A 22,675-nucleotide genomic window follows, 5' to 3' on the forward strand; every position below is an offset into this window, starting at 1 on the left:
TATTCCAAGAGAAAAACATCATCATCACCATCATCATCGTGCCACTGTGTCATTTGTATATGTTACATTAGGTTATCCTCTCAAAGAATTCATGATTTGGTGGGGGGATGCATAGAAGAAATGGGGGAAAAGTCAAAAGGTATACAAACTTCCAGTTGTAAAATAAGTCATGGGGATTTAATATACAGCATGATGATTATAGTTAACAATATTGTATCATATATCAGAAAGTTGCTAAGAGAGTACATCTTAAAAGTTCTCATTACACGAAGAAATATTTTTTGTAACTGTGTAAGGTGAAGGATGTTAACTAGACTCAGAGTGGTGATCATTTTGCAATGTGTACAAATACCAAATCATAATGTTGTACACCTGAAACTAATATAAGGTCAATTATACATCAATTTTTTAAAATTGAGGATTTCCTAGAGCAATGGTAATCACTACATTTTTCAGTGATTTCCTCTGTTTGGGGGTTTGCATGAAACATTCAATTTCACATATATTAAGGGTTATATATACACCATGTTTGTTAACTACTTAAGTGACTGTGTATCATCAATTTATGGAGAAATTGTATTGCTGATGAGAATGTAAAATGGTTGCAGCTTCTACGGAAAACAGTTTGGCAATTCCTCAAAAGGTAAACCTAGAACTATGATGTTACCCATAAATTTTACTCCTAGGTATATATCCAAAAGCAGGAACTAGAACAGGTATTTGTATACAATGTTCATAGCAGCACTATTTCAATAGCCAAAAGGTAGACACAAACCAAGTATCCATTAATAAATGAATGGATAATGGATTAACAAAAGAACAGATAACGGATAAACAAAAGTGGTACATACATAAAATTCAGCCATAAAAAGGAATGAAATTTTGATACATGCTACAACATGTATGGATCTTGAAAGTATTCTAAGTGAAATAACAAACATAGAAGGACAAATACTGTATGATTATACAAAGTATCTAGAAGAAGCAAATTCATACAAACAGAAAGTAGAATACAAGTTACCAGGGGTTGGGGGCAGTGGAAGATAAGAGAAGTTATCATTTAATGGGTACAGAGTTTATGTGAGGAATGTTTAAAAAGTTTTGGGTATAGATAGCAGTGATGGTTACACATTATTAATGTATTGAATACCACTGAACTGCACATTTATACATGGTTAAAATGATAAATATTATGTTATGTATATATTAACACAGTAAATAAAAAAAGATTAGCCTGCCAAGCAACATGTCTACATAAACAAAGAGATCAGACACATTTCTATCAGGTCAGACCCTCTAACCCTTTACAAGGAGACTCATTCCATAGCTTTTCATTTTTATCTTTGAGTAATCCTGGAACACTTCACTTCACTCCTCCCTCTTTCCCCCACAACCTTTCTACTAGGCTTCCAATAGAGAAAAACAAAATACATGCAAACAAAGAAAAATCTCAACAGTGGAATAATAAATTCCTACCAGTAATACCTTCAAGTTTGCCTTTCTAACCGAAAAGTGAGGAGGCACTAATAGAAACGAGAAGTTTACCATTGGGAGGTAAAGGATTCAGGAAATAAAAGCTCAATCTTTGAAGAAGACAATAATTAAAATTGCTTATCCCAAAATAATAAAAAGTAGCCATGTAGAAAGGAAAATGAAAAGAATGTATGCATGAGAAGACAGAGGTCATTGGAAGTATTTATTATGTACGACAGGAAAACAAAGACAGCCACACTGTTCATTTCAGCATAATTCATTATTATGTGCTATACTAATAAATAATATGAAAACTAAAGCAGCTCTACCTCTTACTAGTCACCTGACCTTGAGAGTCTATAAAAAGGAAAAACTATTTAAACCACAAAGTTGTCTTATGTATTGAATAAAAATGTGCATAAAAAAGCACTTTGTAATCTGTGAACTTTTTAAGTAATACCAAATTTTAGACTATACTATTTCTGAATATGTTTTCTCACTACATAAGCACTAACAGAACTATGAATTATTAATTTGGGGCAAATGTACTTTAAAAAATTAATGTGCTTTGATGTCCTTTGAAGAAAACTTCTGTCACAGGGTAATAATATAATTCTTATTTTTCTTGGGGAAAATAAATCAAACATTTAAAAAGCTCTAATGTGGTTTTTAAAATCGGTCACTCCTCTTTGGAGACTTAATTAAGATTAAGAGAAAAATTCCCTTTTGATATATATCATCTTTGCTCAACTTTGAAAATATGATTAGCTTGCACAACAATGTGTAAATCAGTTAGCTTTCCACATATATCATGAATGAGTTACTTCAAAGAATAAACATATTTTCTATACTAACAGGAAAGAAAAAATTAATAATTTTCTCTTGGGAATATGATACTTTTGATATGCACAAAGAATTAAGTTTGCAGATTATCTAAGTTTTTACCCTAAAAGTCATCATCAATAATCTAGTTGATTTTAAATTTACCAAAATAGTTTATTTTCTAATTGTAAATGTTGACACCAGTTCAACCATCTTAATTATTCTAAACTACCTTAGGAATTACCATTTTTCACTTTTATCTACCAAACTTGCAAACTTATTTACCCTGCTGCTCAGGCAGACAAGCCACAAGACGCACATGAGACCCAGAATCAAAAACAAGTGCCTACAAGGGGCAAGAAGTGATCATAGGTGAGTTAAGCAGGAATGACAGGGAGCTAACGTGACCTGGAAAAATCATGCCCCACCTAAAGGGTGTTGCCAATACACAGCTCAGGAAGGTGTCCCCACGCTGCTAGATATCCCCATTCTCACAGAAGCTGGAAATCTAGGTTTTTATGTAAAACATCTTGATTTTTAACTGTTACCGTGTTTCCCCGAAAATAAGACCTAGCCAGACAATCAGCTCTAATGCGTCTTTAGGAGCAAAAATTAATAAAAGACCCGGTCTTATACTATATTATATTATACTCAGTATTCCATTATATATATTTCATACACATTATATTATTATATTATATTATATTATATTATACGAGACCTGATCTTATAGTATAGCAAAATAATTCCAGGTCTGATATTAATTTTTGCTCCAAAAGACGCATTACAGCTGACTGCCCGGCTCGATCTTATTTTCAGGGAAACACGGTAGCAACTAATTTAAAAACTGGCAAAATACAGTTAAAACATCTGTGGACTGCCAGTATGTGGCTCCTGAATTCTTCTTAAACACGCACAGTCTTCCCTCCTTCCCTCTCTCATAATTTTATCCACATCACTTTTTTCTCCACAAAATCCAAGCCTAAGAATAAGGAAAAGGTTAACATGTAGAATTAAGGGTCTAGGTGTTGTTAAGGGTTAAATGATACAAACTTGGAACTGGAAGATGAATAAGTTCTGGAGATCTAACACACAGCACAGTGACTACAGTCAACAATATTGTAGCGCACGAGGTCTGACAAGTTCTGACAATTAAGTTCACGAACTTGTTGTAATGATATTGCTAACCTTTGTTGATATCAGAGGGATTATTCGTTATGAATTTATATCAACTGGACAGTTAACCCAGTTTACTATTTGGAAGTGTCGAAAAGGCTGCAAGAAAAAGTTAGACAAGGGCCAGCCCGGTGGCTCAGGCGGTTAGAGCTCTGTGCTCCTAACTCTGAAGGCTGCCCGTTCAATTCCCACATGGGCCAGAGGGCTCTCAACCACAAGTTTGCCAGTTCAATTCCTCGAGTCCCGCAAGGGATGGTGGGCAGTGCCCCCTGCAACTAAGATTGAACACGGCACCTTGAGCTGAGCTGCTGCTGAGCTCCCAGATGGCCCAGTTGGTTGGAGCACATCCTCTCAACCACAAGGTTGCCGGTTCAACTCCCACAAGGGATGGTGGGCTGTGCCCCCTGCAACTAGCAACAGCAACTGGACCTGGAGTTGAGCTGCGCCCTCCACAACTAAGACTGAAAGGACAACAACTTGAAGCTCAACTAAGATTGAAAAGACAACAACTTGACTTGGAAAAACAAAAAGTCCCAGAAGTACACACTGTTCCCCAATAAAGTCCTGTTAAAAAAAAAAAAAAAAAAGTTAGATGACCTGAACTTTTCGCCAACAATTCATGGTCCTTGCATCACGACAATTCACCAGCTCACATGGCACTGTCTGTGACGAAGTTTTTAGCCAGTAAACAAATAACTGTATTGGAACACCCTCTCCACTCACCTGGTCTGGCCCCCAATGACTTCTTTCTTTACCCAAAGATAAAGGAAATATTGAAAGAAAGACATTTCGATGATATTCAGGACATCAAGGGTAATACGACAACAGCTCTGACGGATATTCCAAAAAAAGTTCAAAATTGCTTTGGAGGGTGGACTAGGTGCTGGTGTGGTGCATAGCGTCCCAACGGGAGTACTTTGAAGGTGACTGTAGTGATATTCAGCGATGAGGTATGTAGCACTTTTTCTAGGATGAGTTAGTGAACTTAACTGTCAGTCCTTACACATTTCCAAATTGTGAATAAACTAGATCTTAAATCTCACTACCAAAAAAAAAAAAAGAAAGAAAGAAAAGAATTGAGAGTGACTCAGAAATATGGCAGCATGAGCGGTCCCCCTTGATCTCTCCCCTTGAAGTTACAACAAGTTGAACAGCTACAATTCACAAAAGGATTCCCTGTGCAACATACAAAACATGTTTGAGAGATCCACACATTGTAACATCTGATGGTGGGTGAATTGGGGTGAAGAGGGGAGGAGGGAAGGGATAAGTGCAGAGATGGGGGATGGGGACACACCCCAGACCTCACTGTGGTCCCAGGAGAGGAGAGGCAAGGATTGAGACTGCAGGTGCACTCTCTGTGGCTCCAGCAATCCTGCCTGGAGTGATCAGCATATAATATGGCTGCACCCAGCTATAGGGACAGAGACCTCAGGGAATGACTAAACACAGAAGTGAAACAACTGTGGTCTAACAGCCCTCGCTTCCAGGCAGAAAACAAAATCACAGAGCCTGGCTGCCTCCCCTACCCTCCCAGAGCTAACCTCCTCCACACCCTCCCAGTGCTCACGTCCCCCACACTCTCCCAGTGCTAGCAGTGGTCCCCACAAAAAACTGTAGCAGTATCAGATTAAAGAGAATATCTACAGCCCTAAGAACTGGAAACATAATTCCTGAGCAAAAGACACACACAGAGGAAGAGATACGGGGGCAAGGTAGCTGGGGTCTGATAGTCACCATTACTCAGAGGAAAACAAAGCCACAAACACATCAGCCACCTCTCCCAGCCTACCCTGTCTCCATCTTTCAGGACTGCACCCAAGACTGCATAGGCAGCACAATTCTGTATCTGGCTGCAGGGTCAGCACTGGGATTTCAGAGGCTCAGAACCCCATCACCCACCACATCCTCCCATGGGGGTGGTGCCCAGTGGCCAAGACAACCTGGTTACAGAGGAGATGCCCCCCTGCCCAGGAAATCTTCCACTGCCAGAAGCTGGAACAGGGCAAGAGAAAATAAAGAGCTCCAGTGCTGCCTACTGGAAAGCGAAATAAAAATTTCTTCATACCAACCTGCTGCAGAATTCACTCCTGTAGATGGTCACGAAGAGAAATAACCCATTAATTACCACGAATAACCAAGATAATAAGCAGCTCAAAAAGAAAATGAAAAATCTCCAGAAAATAAATTTAAAGACATAGAAATATGTGACTTAAACAACAGAGAGTTCAAGATTGCAGTTCTGAAAAAACTTAATGAGATGCAAGAAAACTCAGATAGGCAATTTGATGAATACAGAAATAAAATCAACAACAAAATAAATACTTTACAAAAGAGACTGAAATTTTAAAAAAGAACCAAATAGAATTTCTGGAACTAAAGAACTCAATAAAAGAGATAAAGAATGAAATAGAGAGCTTAGAAAATAGAGCTGACCAGATGGAGGAAAGAATTAGTGATATTGAGATAAAAATTTGGAAATGACACAGATGGAAGAAGAGAGAGACGTGAGAGTTAAGAGAAATGAAAGAACGCTACTGGAAGTATCTGACTCCATCAGAAAGAGTGATATAAGAATAATGAGTATACCAGAATGATGAGAAAGAGAGAGAAGAATATAGAGAGCCTATTCAAACAGTCCATGAGAACTTCCCAAACCTATGGAAAGAACTGAGTCCTCGAATCCAAAGAGCAAACAGACCACCTAATTACCTCAATCCTAAAAGGCTTTCTCTAAGGCACATTTTACTGAAGCTGTCAAAAATTAGTGACAAAGACAGAATTTTCAAGGCAGCCAGAGAAAAGAAGACAGTAACCTACAAAAGAAAGCCCATCAGACTATCATCAGATATTTCAGCAGAAACTCTACAAGCCATGAGGGAGTGGAATCAAATATTCAAACTATTGAAAGAAAGAAATTACCACCCAAGAATAATATGTCCAGCAAAGTTATCCTTTAGATATGACAGTGGAATAAAGACCTTTCCAGATATACAGAAGCTGAGGGAATTTTCCACCACAAGGCCTGCATTATAGGAAATATGCAAGGAGGTTATTCTACTTGAAACAAAAAGACAAAAGGATACAAACCTATGAGTAAGATTATTAAAGACAGACAAGCAGGAAATGGCAAACCCTAAACAGAAAAGAGCACTATACACTAAAACATAACATATAGGGTAAAAAAATAAAAACATTTAAAAAAAAAAGAGAGAGATGACAATTTGCCACTGAAACTCAGAAATGAACTCGCAGCATAAAAAGGGATAATTTGTTACAACAAAAACATAAAGGGGAGAGGTAAAGGCCTGAATTTGCAAAGGGGAATGGAGATAAGATATATACTGTAAAAAAGGACTACTGTATTTATGAAACTTTCTTTTTCATAAACTTAATGAAAACCACTCAAAAAAAAAAAAAATCCAGAACTGAGACACATAGCATAAAAAAATAAGAAAAAGGAACACTACCAAACTAAAATAACAGAAAAAAATACAAAGGCAAAAAAAAGAAAAAAACAATGGAGACACTGAGCTACCAGAAAACAAAACGTAAAATGGCTATAGGAAATCCTCCTATATCAATAATTACCCGAAATGTAAATGGGCTGAACTCACCAATGAAAAGGCACAGAGTAGCAGACTGGATTAAAAAACAAAACAAAAACCCAACCATATGCTACCTTCAAGAGACACAGCTCACCTACAAGGACAAATATAGACTCAAAGTAAAAGCGTGGAAAATGATACTTCAAGCAAACGGCATCCTGAGAAAATCAGGTGTAGCTATACTTGTATCTAATGAAACAGAATTCAGGATAAAAAAGATAACAAGAGACAAAGATGGACATAATGATAAGAGGGACATTATAACAAGAAGATATAATACTCATTAATATTATCTATGCCCCCAATCAGGGAGCACCAAAATATATAATGCAATTACTAACAGAAGGGAGAAACTGACAAAAACACAATTATATTAGGGGCCCTAAATATACCACTGACATCTATGGATAGATCATTCAAACAGAAAATCAATAAGGAAATATCAGCCTTAAATGACACATTAGACCAAATGGACATAACTGATATTTGCAAAGCCTTTCATCCTAGAACACCAGACTATACATTCCTTTCTAGTGCACATGGAACATTCTCAAATATAAGCCACATGATGGGACACAAAATTAGCCTCAGCAAATTTAAGAAGATTAAAATCTTACCAAGCATATTCTGCAACCACAAAGCTTTGAAATTGGAGAGCAACTGCAAAAAAAAAAAAAAAAAAAAAAAAAGGCCAGGAAAAAACACAAATACATAGAAATTAAACAACATGCTATGAAAGAACGGCTAGGTCAAAGAAGAAACAAAAGGCGAGATCAAAAATTACACAGATACCTGAAAGTAATTAAAAAAAGATACATAGAAACAAAAGAGAATGAAAATACATTGTATCAAAATTATTGGGATACTGTGAAAGAACTATCATTATTATTATTTTTTATTTACATTCTAACTATATTTTATTTAGAACAGAGAGGAAAATATTTTTAAAGTTGAAATCACATAAAAATGCATAAGGGTGTAAAAACATGCGTCAACATTGTGATGAATTTTTTTTTCAGGTGTACAATTCTGTATTATATCATCTATAAATCACATTGTGTGTTCACCACCCAGAGTCAGTTCTCCTTCCATCACCATATATTTGATCCCCTTTACCCTCATCTACCACCCCTGACCCCCCTTACTCTCTGGTAACCACTGAACTATTGTCTGTGTCTATGAGTTTTTGTTTCTCATTTGTTTGTCTTGTTCTTTTGTTGCTTTTGGTTTATATACCACATAGCATGAAGTCATATGGTTCTCTGCATTTTCAGTCTGACTTATTTCGCTTAGCATTATAATCTCAAGATCCATCCATGTTGTCACAAATGGTCCTATTTCATCTTTTCTTACCATCAAATAGTATTCCATTGTGTATATATACCACAACTTATTTATCCATTTATCTATCGAAGGACGTTTTGGTTGTTTCCATGTCTTGGCCACCGTAAATACAATGAACTGCAATGAACATTGGAGTACACATGTCTATGGATAAATGTTTTCAGATTTTTTGGGGTACATACCCAGGAGAGGGACTGCTGGGTCATATGGTAATTCTATTCATAATTTTTTGAGGAACCTCCACACTGTCTTCCATAGTGGCTACACCAATCCCACCAACAGTATATGAGGGTTCCTTTTTCTCCACAGCCTCTCCAACACTTGTTACTCTTTGTCTTGTTGATGATAGCCATTCTGACTGGGATGAGGTGATATCTCACTGTGGTTTTTGTTTGCATTTCTCTGATGATTAGTGATGTTGAGCATTTTTTCATATGTCTATTTGCCATTTCTATATCCTCTTTGGAGAAATGTCTCTTCAGGTCGTCTGCCCATTTTTCAATGGAGTTGTTTGTTTTTTGTTGTTGAGTTGTATGAGTTCCTTGTATATTTTGGATATTAGCCCCTTATCGGAGGCACTGTTTGCAAAAATCCTCTCCCATTCAGCTGGTTCCCTCTTTATTTTGTCGATGGTTTCTTTTGCTGTGCAGAAGCTTTTAAGTTTGATATAGTCCCATTCATTTATTTTAGCTTTTACTTCCCTTGCCTTTGGAATCAAATTCATAAAATGCTCTTTGAACCCAAGACCCCTAAGTTTAGTACCTACGTTTTCTTCTATGTAATGTATTGTTTCAGGAATTATGCTTAAGTCTTTGAACCATTTTGAATTTATTTTGGTACATGGTGACAGATAGCAGTCCAGTTTCATTCTTTGCACTGGCTTTCCAATTCTGCCAGCACCATTTATTGAAGAAGCTGTCTTTTCTCCATTGTATGTTTCTTGCTTCTTTGTCAAAAATTAACTGTCTGTATTTATGTGGTTTTATTTCTCAGTTCTCATTCTACTCTATTGGTGTATGTGTCTGTTTTTCTGCCAATACCATGCTGTTTGGATTATTGTTGCCCTGTAGTATAAGCTAAAGTCAGGGAGTGTGATACCTCCAGGATTGTTCTTTTTTCTTAGGATTGCTTTGCCTATGCGGGGTCTTTTGTGGTTCCAAACAAATCTGATTTTTGTGTTCTATTTCTTTAAAAAATGCCATTGGGATTTTGATGGGGATTGCATTAAATCTGTATATTGCTTTGGGTTATATGGCCATTTTAACTATGTTGATTCTTCCAATCCATGAGCATGGAATTTCTTTCCATTTATTTGTGTCTTCTTCAATTTCTTTTAAAAATGTCTCATAGTTTTCAGTATATAGGTCTTTCACATCCTTGGTTAAGTTCACTCCTAGGTATTTTATTCTTTTTGCTGCAATTGCAAAAGGAATTGTTTTTGTATTTCTTTTTCTGAGATTTCATTATTAGTATGTAGGAATGCAATGGACTTTTGTACGTTGATTTTGTAACTGGCAACTTTACGTTTGTTGATTGTTTCTAATAGCTTTTGGGTGGAGTCTTTAGGGTTTTCTATATATAGCATCATGTCATCTGCAGAGAGTGACAATTTAACTTCTTCATTCCCAATTTGGATTTGTTTTATTTCTTTCTCTTGTCTGATTGCTCTGGCGAAGACTTCCAACATTATGTTGAAAAGCAGAGGTGATAGGGGACGGCCCTGTCGTGTTTCTGAATGTAGAGCAAAGGGCTTCAGTTTTTCACCATTAATTATGAGATTAGCTGAGGGTTTGTCATACATGGCCTTTATTATGTTACGGTATTTTCCTTCTATACCTATTTTATTAAGTGTTTTAATCATAAATGGATGTTGTATCTTGTCAAATGCTTTTTCTGTATCGATATACTCATATGATTTTTGTCCTTTATTTCGTTTATGTGATGTATCAAAATGATGGATTTGTGTATGTTGAACCATCCTTGTGCCCCGGGGATAAACCCCACTTGGTCGTGATGAATAATCTTTTTAATGTATTGCTGCATTCGATTTGCTAGAATTTTGTTTAGGATTTTTGCATCTGTATTCATCAGAGATATTGGTCTGTAGTTCTCTTTTTTTGTGTTGTCCTTGCCAGGTTTTGGTATCAGGGTAATAATGTTGGTCTCACAAAATGAGTTTGGGAGTACTGTCTCTTCTTCAATTTTTTGGAAGAGTTTGAGCAGGTTGGTATTAGATCCTCTTTGAAGGTTTGGTAGAATTCACTAGTGAAGCCATCTGGTCCCGGACTTTTGCTTTTGGGAAGGTTTTGGATGACTGATTCAATTTCATTACCGGTGATCGGTCTGTTTAGATTTTCCAGTTCTTCATGGTTCAGCCTAGGAAGGCTATATGTTTCTAAGAACTTGTCCATTTCTTTTAGGTTACTGATTTTGGTGGTATATAGTCCTTCACAGTATTCTTGGATGATCCTTTGTATCTCTGTGGCATCCATGATAACTTCCCCTTTTTCATTTCTGATTTTGTTTATTAGTGTCTTCTCTCTTTTCAGTTTAGAGATCTAGCTAAGGATTGTCAATTTTGTTAAACTTTTCAAAGAACCAGCTCTTTGTCACATTAATTTTTTCTGTTGTCTTTTTGTTCTCTATTTCATTTAGTTCTCCTCTGATTTTTACTATTTCCTTTCTTCTGCTGACCTTGGGTTTCATTTGTTCTTCTTTCTCTAGTTCTCTAAGGTGTAACGTGAGGTTATTTATTTGGGATTTTTCTTGTTTCTTGACATAGGCCTGTAATGATATAAATTTTCCTCTTAAAACTGTTTTCACTGCATCCCAAAAATTTTGGTAGGACATATTTTCATTCTCATTTATTTCTATGTATCTTTTGATCTCTCCTCTAATTTCTTCTTTGACCCGGTCGTTCTTTAAAAGTATGTTGTTTAATCTCAATGTATTTTGGTTTTTCCTGCTTTCTTTTTGCAGTTGATATGCACTGTCAAAGCCTTATGATCAAAGAATATGCTTGGTATGATTTCAATGCTCTTAAACTTGATGAGGCTAGTTTTATGTCCCAATATATGGTCTACCCTTGAGAATGTGCCATGTACACTAGAAAAAAATGTATAGTCTGATTTTTTAGGATGAAGTGCTCTATAAATGTCAATTATGTCCCTTTTCTCTAATGTGTCATTTAGGCCTGCTATTTCATTATTTAGTTTCTTTTTGGATGATCTATCCATAGCTGTCAATGATATATTTAAGTCCCCTAGTATAATTGTGTTTTGGTCAATTTCTCCTTTTAGTTCTGTTAGTAATTGCTTGGGATATTTCAGTGTTCCCTGATTGAGAGCATAAATATTGATGACTGTTATGTCTTCTTGTTGTATAGTCCCCTTTACCATTATGAAATGTCCATCTTTGTCTCTTGTTACCTTTCCCACCCTGAAGTCTGTTTCATCTGATATCAGTATGGATACACCTGATTTTCTCTGGAAACCATTTGCCTGGAGTGTCAATTTCCACGCTTTCATTGTGAGTCTATGCTTGTTCTTGTAGCTGAGATGTGTCTCGTGGAGACAGCATAGGATTGGGTTTAGTTTTTTGATCCAATCTGCTACTCTGTGCCTTTTAATTGGTGAGTTCAGTCCATTTACATTTAGGGTGATTATTGATATGTGAGGATTTCCTGTCATTCTATCTTTAGTTTTCTGGTAAGACTGTGTCTCCATTGTTTCTTTGTCTTTTTGTTGTTGTCTATTATTTCTGTGTGGTGGCATTCTATGATTTTTCTCTGTTTCTTCTTTTATTACAGTATATATTTCAGTTCTGAATTTTTTTTGAGTGGTTACCATTAAATTTATGTAAAAGAAAGTTTGATATTTAGAGTATTCCATTTTCTTCAGCATGCTTACTTTCTCCATTCCCATATTCCGGTTCAGGCCTTTACTCTCCCCCTTTTTATGCTTTGGTTGCCACAAATTGTCCCTGTTGATGGTGGTCGAATAGCCTCCTTTAGTATTTCTTGTAGTGCAGGTCATGTTTTAGAAAATTCCCTCAGCTTCTGTATGTCTAGAAAGGTCTTTATTCCTCCTTCATATCTAAAGGATATCTTTGCTTGATATATTATTCTTGGCTCATAATTTCTCTCTTTCAATAGTTTGAATATTTAGCTCCACTCCCTCCTGGCTTGTAGAGTTTCTGCTGAAAAATCTGATGATATTCTAATGGGTTTTCCTTTGTAGGTTGCAGTCTTCTTTTCCCTGCCTGCTTTGAGGATTCTTTATTTGTCGTTGATTTTAGACAGCTTCAATACAATGTGCCTTGGAGGAGGCCTGTTGTGATTGAGGTAATTGGGTGTTCTATTTGCTTCTTGGATTCGAGGATCCAGTTCTGTCCACAAGATGGGAAGTTCTCATCAACAATTTGTTTGAATATACTCTCTGTTCCCTTGTCTCTTTCTTCTTCTGGTATGCCCATTATTCTTATTTTGCCCTTTCTGATGGAGTCAGAAAGTTGGTGTAGAATTCTTTCATTTCTTTTAAGTCTCAAGTCTCTTTCTTCTTCCATCCATGTCATTTCCAGGTTTCTATCTTCGATGTCACTGATTCTTTCCTCCATCTGATCAACTCTACTACCTAAGCTGGCTATTTCATTCTTCAATTCTTCTATTGAGTTCTTAATCTCCAGATATTCTATTTGGTTCTTTTTTAAAATTTCAATCTTTGGTAAAATGTTCATGTTGTTCTTTGATTGTGTTTCTGAGTTCATTAAACTGCCTGTCTGCGTTTTCTTGAATATTGTTGAGTTTTTTCAGAACCACAATCTTGAATTCTCTGTCATTTAAGTCACATATTTCCATATCTTTAAGTTCATTTTCTGGAGACTTTTCCCATTCTTTCTGAGCTGTTTTGTTGCCTTGGTTATTCATGGCAATTAATGATTTATTATTTCTCTTCCTAGACATCTACAGGAGTGGGTTCTGCAACAGGTTGACAGGAAGAGGTCTTTCTTGTTTTCCAGTACGTGTTGGTAGAATGTTTTATTTCCTGTCCTACTGCAGCCTTTTTTTTATCTCTCACACTGTAGCGTTATGTTTTCTCTGCACTATTTCAGCTTCTCACACAATGGGGGTATTCCCTGGAAGGCGGGCTTCTCCTGTTAACAGTTCGCCTGGGTCATAGGGAGCCATGTCCATGTGGGGATGCGGCGAGCTTTTGAAGTTCCAAAGCTCTTCCTGCACCAGATTCACAGCCCGTTTGTTTCAGCAGTTCTGTTTACTCCTGCAGGGATCCACCCAGATAGGTGGGGACAGGGGCGGGGTGGGTTGTGAGAGGTGGTCCAGAGCAATGGCGGTGACCACCACCACAGCCAGTCCTGCTTCCACAGCTCCCTCCCCTTTGCTGGAACTAGTTGGGCTGCGAATCTGTCTGTGAACCACAGTTCTCAGAACTGCAAATATTCTGTTCTTTTGATCTGACACTGCTACTGTTCCACTTCTAGCACTGGGCAGGTGTGGACGGGGCGAGTTCTGGAAGGGCAGGGAGTGGGCGGCTAGTTTCAGCACTTATGGCTTCCGTTCTCTGTGGCAGTGAGGGCTTAAACCACCGTTCTCAGCCTCCTTCCCTCAGTCTTTGCTCAGAGGTCTCAGCCGTGAGCGTTGGGTTCAGCCGTTTTATATGCTGTCCTCTCAGCCCTGTAGGCCATAAGCAGAGCCCTAATGGTGCGAGTTCTTCCCACTCCTGCAGCTGCGGTAGTTCCGGGATGCAGCGAGCTCAGAGCAATGAGCTAGGTCAGTGTCCTACGTCCCCCCAGCTCCGTCTCTGTACTTCTCCCTTCCCTCCTCCCCTCACCCCCCGCTCGCGCAATTTGCCCAACTTTAGGTTATTTCTGCAGTGTGCCTCTTAGTCTAGCCTGTCTGCTGTGCAGGGAGTCTTTTGTGGAGTTATAGTTGTTCAACTTCTTGTAAATTCCAGGGGAGATTTCAAGAGGCTCACCTCACACCGCCATTTTTATAAAAGCAGTATTAATAGGGAAATTTATATCATCACATGACTATCCCAAGAAACAAGGAAAATCCTAACAACCTAACATTACATCATGAAGAACTAGAAAAAGAAGAACAAATGAAACCCAAAGTCAGCAAAAGGAAGAAAATAATAAAAATTAGAGCAAAATTAAATGAAATAGAGAAAAAGGACAATATGGAAAATTAATGCAACAAAGAGCTGGGTCTTTGAAAAGATTCATGTAATTGACCATCACCTGGCTAAGCTCACTAAGGAAAAAAGAGAAAAAACAAAAATAAACAAAATCAGAAATGACAAAGAAATCATGACAGATAGCACAGAAATACAAGAATACTATATGCCACCAAATTCAATAACCTAGGAAAAATGGACATGTTCTTAGCAATATGTTACCTTCCTAGGCGGAATCACGAAGAACTAGAAAATCTAAATAATCTGATCAACAGTAAGGAAATTGAAACAATCATCCAAAACCTCCCCAAAAGCAAAAGTTCTGACCAAACACTACCATGTTTCCCTGAAAATAAGACCTAGCCGGACAATCAACTCTAATGCGTCTTTTGCAGCAAAAATATAACACCTGGTTTTATTTTACTGTAATAGAAGACCAGGTCTTACATAATATAAGACCAGGTCTTATATAAGACCTGGTAATATAATATAATACCAGGTCTTATATTAATTTTTGCTCCAAAAAAACGCATCAGAGCTCATTGTCCGGCTAGGTCTTATTTTTAGGGAAACACAGTAGTGAATTCTACGAAACAATCAAAGATATTTTAATATCTATCCAACACAGACCCTCCCAAAAAATTGAAAAGGAGGCAACACTTCCTAACTCATTTTATGAGGCTGTTATCCTGAAACCAAAACATGGTAAGGATAACACAGAAAAAGAAAGGTAGAGAACAGTATCTCTGATGAATGCAGATGCAAAAATCCTAAACAAAATACTAGCAAATCAAATAGCACATTAAAAAGATAACACATCACAATCAAGTGCGATTCATTCCAGGGGCACAAGGATGGTTCAACACACACAAATCAAGAAATGTGATACACCACACAAAATAAAAAATCATATGATCATATCAATAGATGCAGAAAAAGCATCTGACAAGAGACAACATCCATTTGTGATTAAAACACTTAATAAAATGGGTATAGAAGGAAACTACTTCAACATAATAAAGGCCGTATGTAAAAACCCTCAGCTAAGTTACACTCCCTGGCTTCAAATTATACTAAAAAGCAACAAAAATCAAAATAGCATGGTATGGCAAAGAAACAGACACCAATGGAATAGAACTGAGAACCCAGAAATAAGTCTACATATATATGGGCAGATAATTTCCGACAAAGGAGCCAAAAACATACAATGGATAAAAGAAAGCCTCTTCAATAAATGGTAGTGGGAAAATTGGAAAGCCATGTGCAAAAGAAAGGAACTAGACTGCTTCTTTCACCATTTACCAAAAGCAACTCAAAATGGATCAAAAACCTAAAAATAAGACCTGAAACAATAAATTACACCAAAGAAAGCATAGGTACTAAAGTTATGGACCTTGCGTTCAGAGAGGATTTTATGAATTTGACCTTAAGGGCAAGGGAAGTAAAAGCTTAAATAAATGAATGGAACTATATCAAACTAAAAAGCTTCTGCACAGAAAAAAGAAACCATCGACAATACCAACAGGCAACCAACAAAATGGGAGATGGTATTTGCAAACAACACCTCCAATAAGGGGCTAATATACAAAATATATAAAGAACTCATACAACTCAACAACAAAAACAAACAATGCAGTTAAAAAATGGGCAGAGGACCTGAACAGACACTTCTCCCAAGAAGACAAACAGCCTACAGATACGTGAAAAAATGCTCAACTCCACTAGCTATTAGGGAAATACAAATCAAAACCACAATGAGATATCACCTCACACATGTTAGAAAGGTTATCATCAAGACAAATAATAAGTATTGGAGGGGTTGTGGGGGAAAAGGAACCCTCATACACTACTAGTGGGAATGTAAATTGGTACAGTCACTGTGGAAAACAGTATGAAGGTTCCTCAAAAAATTAAGAATAGAATTACCATAAGACCCAACAATGCCTCTTCTGGGTACCTACCCAAAAAATCTGAAAACACTGTTAGTAAAGATATATGTACCCTTATGTTCATTGCAGCATTTTTCACAGTGGCCAAAACATAAAAACAACCAAAGTGTCCTTTGATAGATGACTGGATAAAGAAGATGGGGTACATGTGTACAATGGAATATTACTTAGCCATAAGAAAAGATGAAACTCTGCCATTTGTGACAACATGGATGGATCTTAAAATCATAATGCTAAGCAAAATAAGTCAGACAGAAAAAGTCAAGACTCACATGACTTCACTCATATGTGGAATATAAAACTAAAAGCAACAAACAAGACAAATAAACAAAGAAACAAAAACTCATAAACACAAACAACAGTTTAGTGGTTACCACAGGGCAAGAGGGGAGGGGAGTGGTAGGTGAGAGTAAAAGGGATCAAATATATGGTGATGGAAGCAGAACTGACTCTGGGTGGTGAACACACAATGCAATATATAGATGATGCATTATGGAAATGTACACTTGAAACCTATATAATTTTACTAACCAATGTCACCCAATAAATTTAATAAAAAAATTTTACAGATCAAATTGATAATTATGTGAAGATAGCTGACACTACCAGTGGTAATCACATTGCAATATATTAATATATCAAAGCAACATGTTGTATACCTTAAACTTACATAGTTATATGTCAATTATATCAATTGTTTTAAAAAAGGAGCTAGAGGATATTAAAGTTCAGGCAACTGGTTACTAAGCTTGAAGTAAATATACTTCAGCTTAAAAAGTATGAAAATCAGAGCTATTCTTGCAGCCTTAGTGGCTCTACTTCAACTGGTGACTACAAGTACTCTGCAAACTAAATCGTAAGTTTTCTTCAGCGAGTGTTGAGCAAGGTCAAGTGCTTCCATGAGCTGGAAGCCAAGTGGACTGCAACTGGAAACCCAATTCTGCTACTTGCTTGTTACCTCTACCTCCTTATCATTTAACAATGTCATCAACTCTAGAATGCTGTTATAAGAAATATCGTATATAAAATACCTAGGCCTGGTGGTAAGCTGCAGATGGCCACTGCTTAATAAATGGGTGCTAAATACATTGGTGTGGTTTATTATAATCCTTACAACTCTAGGGGAAGGCACTGGAGAGAAAAATTTCTGTCTCAGGGTCTAGCTGTGTCAGTTTGTGTGCAAGCTCTCCCTGCTATTTCCCTCCCTCAGACAGATTAAAACAAAACAAAGTAAAACAAAACAACACTGTATTTAGACAGTATTCCATTATTCTTATGACCAACGATTTGCAGGTAGTTTCTACCTCTTGCCCTCAGGATAGTTCTGTGGATAGAAATATGCACAGAAGATATAAAAGCGTAATTAAGATGTCTAGCATCTTTACTAGAATGAGGCCCCAACTCTTCTTAGTCAAGCTTTTTACTACTGTATTACCATCCAATCTGCATTTTTAAAAATTAAAAGAGAGAGTAAACTATAATAGCTAAAAGGCACCTACAGAAGTCAAACTTGTCACCACCATTCAAATATATTCGTAAAAATACTTCAGTGGCCAGGTTCGTTGGGTTCTAGTGCATTAGGCTCAAACTCCCTAACAAAGATTATCTGGCCCTTCTGAAATGCAACCACCACTAATTTCTGCAGCCTCGTCTCTCACCTCCTTTCTGCCTAGCTCTCCAAATACATCACATTCTATACACTGTACTACTGTACATGCTGTTCCCTCTAACAGGAACATACTTTTTATAAAATCTGTATCTTGCAATAACAAATTAATTTGGGATCTTTTAAAGAACATTCCATTCATGTTTAAGACACAAGGTGTGATCAGAAAATACAGTGAATGCTACTGCCGTGCACCATCCAGCGGAAAGGCAGGGATCTTCAATATGGGAAGTGGTGTGTCAAACCTTAGTAACAGTGTGTGACAAGTTTCAACTTGTTCAGTGCAGTCAGTCGGGTGTGAGCTACGGTTGAGAGGTGTGTTTTAAAGTGTGCCGTAAATCATCCTCCATCATGATAATGCTCCCTGTCACACATCGCTTCTGGTACACAATTTCTGTCAAATAAAAACATTATGGTGTGTTGTCATCTACTTTATTCACCAGATCTGGCACTGGGAAACTTCTGGCTCTTCCCCAAAGTCAAAATGATTCAGGACATTGAGGCAGCCACGACATTGCAACTAAACACACTCACGAACGACTTCCAGAACTGCTTCAGAAAGTGGCAAGAACAACGGGTTAAGTGTATTTGAAGCGAGGGGGAGTATTTTGAGGGGGATTAACGGCAATGTGTCTTTTACCGTAATAATTTTTTAAACATTCACCATATTTTTTAATCACACCTCATCTGCTGTTTTTCTAAAGAGAAAGGCTGTGATGAGAAGTTAAATTAACTCTGCATTTCCTAAACAAAACCAATTTTTGGAACTCCACAGGCTGTGACAATTATAGTAATGTGTTTACAGAAATGAATACTGTTTAAAGTAAATGGCCAAATAATTGTGACTTAACTGATCGCTCAAATCTAAGGATGATTTTTAGTTTTTAAAACTATTATAAGCATAAACGTAAAGAAGTTCACCCAGGGAACTAACAAAACCCTAACAGCCTAATGAAATAAAATACACAGAGCCATCAATTACTTTATATTTTATTGACAACACCTAAACAGTCTCCATACTCTACAACTGTATTCTAACCCATTAAAGCAAATAAAATGCATCGCATGTTAAGTGGGAGAAGAGCTTTTAAAAGGTAGAAAATTTCACTAGATAAAGCAAAGTGTAGAAATGTTGGAATGAATCATAACCCTAAAGTATTAACTAAATGTAACTGAAAACAAGCTAAAATACAGCAAGTCATTTTTTATTTTTTAAAAAGTAGATCAGGCTAGGGGATATGATGGGTGAAAATGCAGAGCAAAAAGGATTTTTAGGGCAGAAAAATACTCCGTATGATACTATAATGGTGGATCTATGTTATTAGAAATTTGTCCAAACTCAAAATATGTACAACACCAAGAGTGAGCCCCATTATAAACTATGGAATCTGTGTGACAATGTGTCAATGTAGTTCATAATTGTAACAAATGTACCACTATGGTGGGGAATGTTGATAATTGGGGCAAACTATGCACGTATGGGAAATCTCTATACCTTCCACTTCAATTTTGCTATGAATCTAAAACTGCTCTAAAACACAAAGTCTGTTGAAGAGGGAAAGCAAATTAGAAAAACTATAAACCTTTGCTCAACAAAGAAGACTATTTTTTTTTAAGTATATACAGCATTTATAATTAGCAGTTCATTAAAAGATTGAAAACTACATGATAAATCTAGCGTGATAATTTAGTCCTGGATTTATATTTGAAACACTTTGCTTTCAGCATCCTATTAAGGCCCCTTTGCCACATTTTAAGTGTTATCTCCTAACATCTTTAGAGAACTCGTTAAAATAAATGATATTCAACACCCTTCTGTCCATATATACTGTCCCTTCTAGACACAAATCATTCATCCTCCTCAAAGATCTACTGAGTGTCTACTACTATACACAGGACGTTTAGAAAATATAGTAAGCTCCTTACACTCAAGATCCGTTTTTCTGAGGTCTTACAATCTAGCCCTGGGAAAAAGTCAAGATGTTCAAGATAGGATACTCCAAATACTCAAGTAGTTAAGACATTCAATCAGTCTGTACTATTCCCCTTCTTAGATTTTTTTTCTCCTGGCTGGATCCCCCTCATCTTTCCAATCTCAATATAAATGCTATCTCCTCAGAAATCTTTCCTGGCACCATCCTGCTATCTTCTAACATAGCAACCCAATCCTTTCCTTTATGACATTTCTTGTTTTTGTTTGTTTGTTTTGTTGCTGTTTTTCCCCGCAATCTGTAATTATGTATTTGGTTTCTTGTTTACTGGTTTATTATCTGTATCCAATAACATACTGAACACTACATATGAACACAGACTCCACTGCATTACCAATGATTAGCAAAGCACTCAATAAACATTTAAATGAACGCCTAAGTCTGGTGCTCAGGAGAAGGGTATGGGCCACAGATATTCGGGTAGAGGTGATAACTTACCCATGGAAACTGGTAAGATCATCTGCAGGAAGTATGTGCAGTTAGGAGAGAAGAGAATCTAGAATCAAGACCTGAAGAAGCCCAACAGGCAAAGAAGACAAAGGCAGAGAAGTCAGATAAACCAAAGGGAAGCCAAAGAAAGAGACTGTTCCAAGAAGTAAGTACTCGATTGCAAAATGCTGCCAAAGAGTTCTAGTGAAAAGTGAACATTGGATTTCATCTCATGGAAATTACTGCTGACTTTAGTGAGAGCCATTTCAGGGCAGTGTAAAATCTGATGACAAATTGCAGAGTGATTCCGAGGTGAAGAAGTAGATGCACTATCAAATAGTTAAAACTGGGAAGGGTAACAGAGAGATAGGTGATAGATGGAACCTTCAGTAAGCAAAGAAAATGATCCTGAACACCCAGGAGGTAAAGGGAATAGTGTATCGGAATAGCATGAGATTCCAACAAGTATGGAAAGCGATCCTCAGAATTGTGAAGTACACCAGCACGATGAGGTAATCTTGAAAAGCACTCCAACAATCGGGCACTGTAAGTATTCAATAACGTTACTAGGTTGGTGCAAAAGTAATTGCATTTTTGCAATTATTTTTAACCTTTTAAACCGCAATTACTTTTGCACCAGCCTAACAGTTGGTGGTGGTGTTGCTTGTTTGATCAATTGTCTCTTCATTAGCCTGTAAATGCCCCAAGGAGGGCAGAGACAAAGTCTGTTTTATCTAAGCCTGCATTCCCAGGACCTAGCTAGCACAGTGCCTGGCACCCAGCAGGTGCTAAATAAATATTTCCAAGTGAGTTCAGAATTCTGAATACAATCTTTACCGATTCCAATGGCCACTTTGTCTCTCTCTGCTCTAACACATTTTATGTTTTTTTCATTTGTAAGATGACTATGTCACTTAAGCATAAAAGTGTTAGCTATTGCCATTAAGCCTTACTTCCCCATCAGATCCCTTTAAGTTTCTTGACAGCCGAACTTCTGTCTGTTAATCACATGACACGTTCAGTGCAAGGAAGTAAGCTAAATAATCATGAACCTGGATAAATGGCTTGTTACAAAAGAACTGTGACAAGTATTTCAGTGACCCCAAGGTCAACCAGCGCACCCACCGCCCTAAACGCGGAGATGCCACAGCAAGCGCTTCCCGGGGCGGAAGCCGCAGCAGCCGCCTCCCCGGAAGGGGGCGCTGCAGCCTCCTCCGAAGGCCGTCCCGGGTCTCGGTCCCCGCCCCCCGCCCCGCAGTCACCTGCAGCGGCTGCACTCGGGCCTCCGCTCTGCCGGCTCCACTGGTAGCTCCCATAGCCCGTCTGCACTGGCGCCATCCGACTCTTCGTCCAGAACAGCCGCCGGCGGCGCTGTGCCGCCCTCCCGGCGCTCCTCCTCGTTAGGCGTCTCACACCGTGAGGTCGCAGGCGGCCGCGCCACGGGGTCCCTGGGTGTTCCGGCCTCTTTCTGCGGCTCCATGACAGGCGCTCAAGTCCGGCTCTCATAGAGTCCCCGCTGCCGCCGGGGGGCGCCACACGCTGCAGAAATCGGCTCGCGCCGTACGCTGCCACGCACACACGCAACGTAGGGGGGCGGGTCTCCAAAGTTTATGCTGGAGATCCCGCCCTGCAGGAAAAGAAACGAGCCCATTGGTCGGTGGCCAGTGGGACTTTTCACCTAGAACCTGATGGGGAAGTGTGGCTTCTTTTGGTGGGGAGCAAGTGAGATTAGATTAGCGTGCCTGAGACAAGTAAAGGAATCAATCACCGCTGTAAACACCTCAGGTAGCAAACCTGAATGAACCTTCCTTAAATTCACTTCTCTAAAAGGTGAAAATAAGATGGAATTCTGCATCCTCCGCCTTAGCATGACACTTTAACAATTAGCTGGGTGAGTGCACACAGCAGCTGCAGCAGCTGTTGTACTTCATAGCTAAAGACCAATGCAGGAGAGGCTGTACTGACTGAAAATTGGATTCCCTCTTATCTGTTTCATGGAAATTTATTGCTCTAGAAGGGCAGG

The 22,675-nt window shown here is 37.9% G+C and overlaps 1 protein-coding gene across 1 annotated transcript in view; it reads right to left on the reverse strand.

Moving 5' to 3' along the window:
• The window catches only part of DTWD2 (DTW domain containing 2), a 119,774-nt gene extending 97,561 nt beyond the window's left edge, over positions 1 to 22,213 (reverse strand). Inside the window, exon 1 of the mRNA XM_033110683.1 lies at positions 21,915 to 22,213. Within this exon, the coding sequence (XP_032966574.1) occupies positions 21,915 to 22,132 (218 nt within the window). The 5' untranslated portion in view covers positions 22,133 to 22,213. The remainder of the gene's footprint in view (positions 1 to 21,914) is intronic.
• Positions 22,214 to 22,675: the final 462 nt, after the last annotated feature.

This window comes from Rhinolophus ferrumequinum, chromosome 7 (assembly GCF_004115265.2).
Source record: "Rhinolophus ferrumequinum isolate MPI-CBG mRhiFer1 chromosome 7, mRhiFer1_v1.p, whole genome shotgun sequence".
NCBI classification, from domain to species: Eukaryota; Metazoa; Chordata; class Mammalia; order Chiroptera; family Rhinolophidae; genus Rhinolophus; species Rhinolophus ferrumequinum.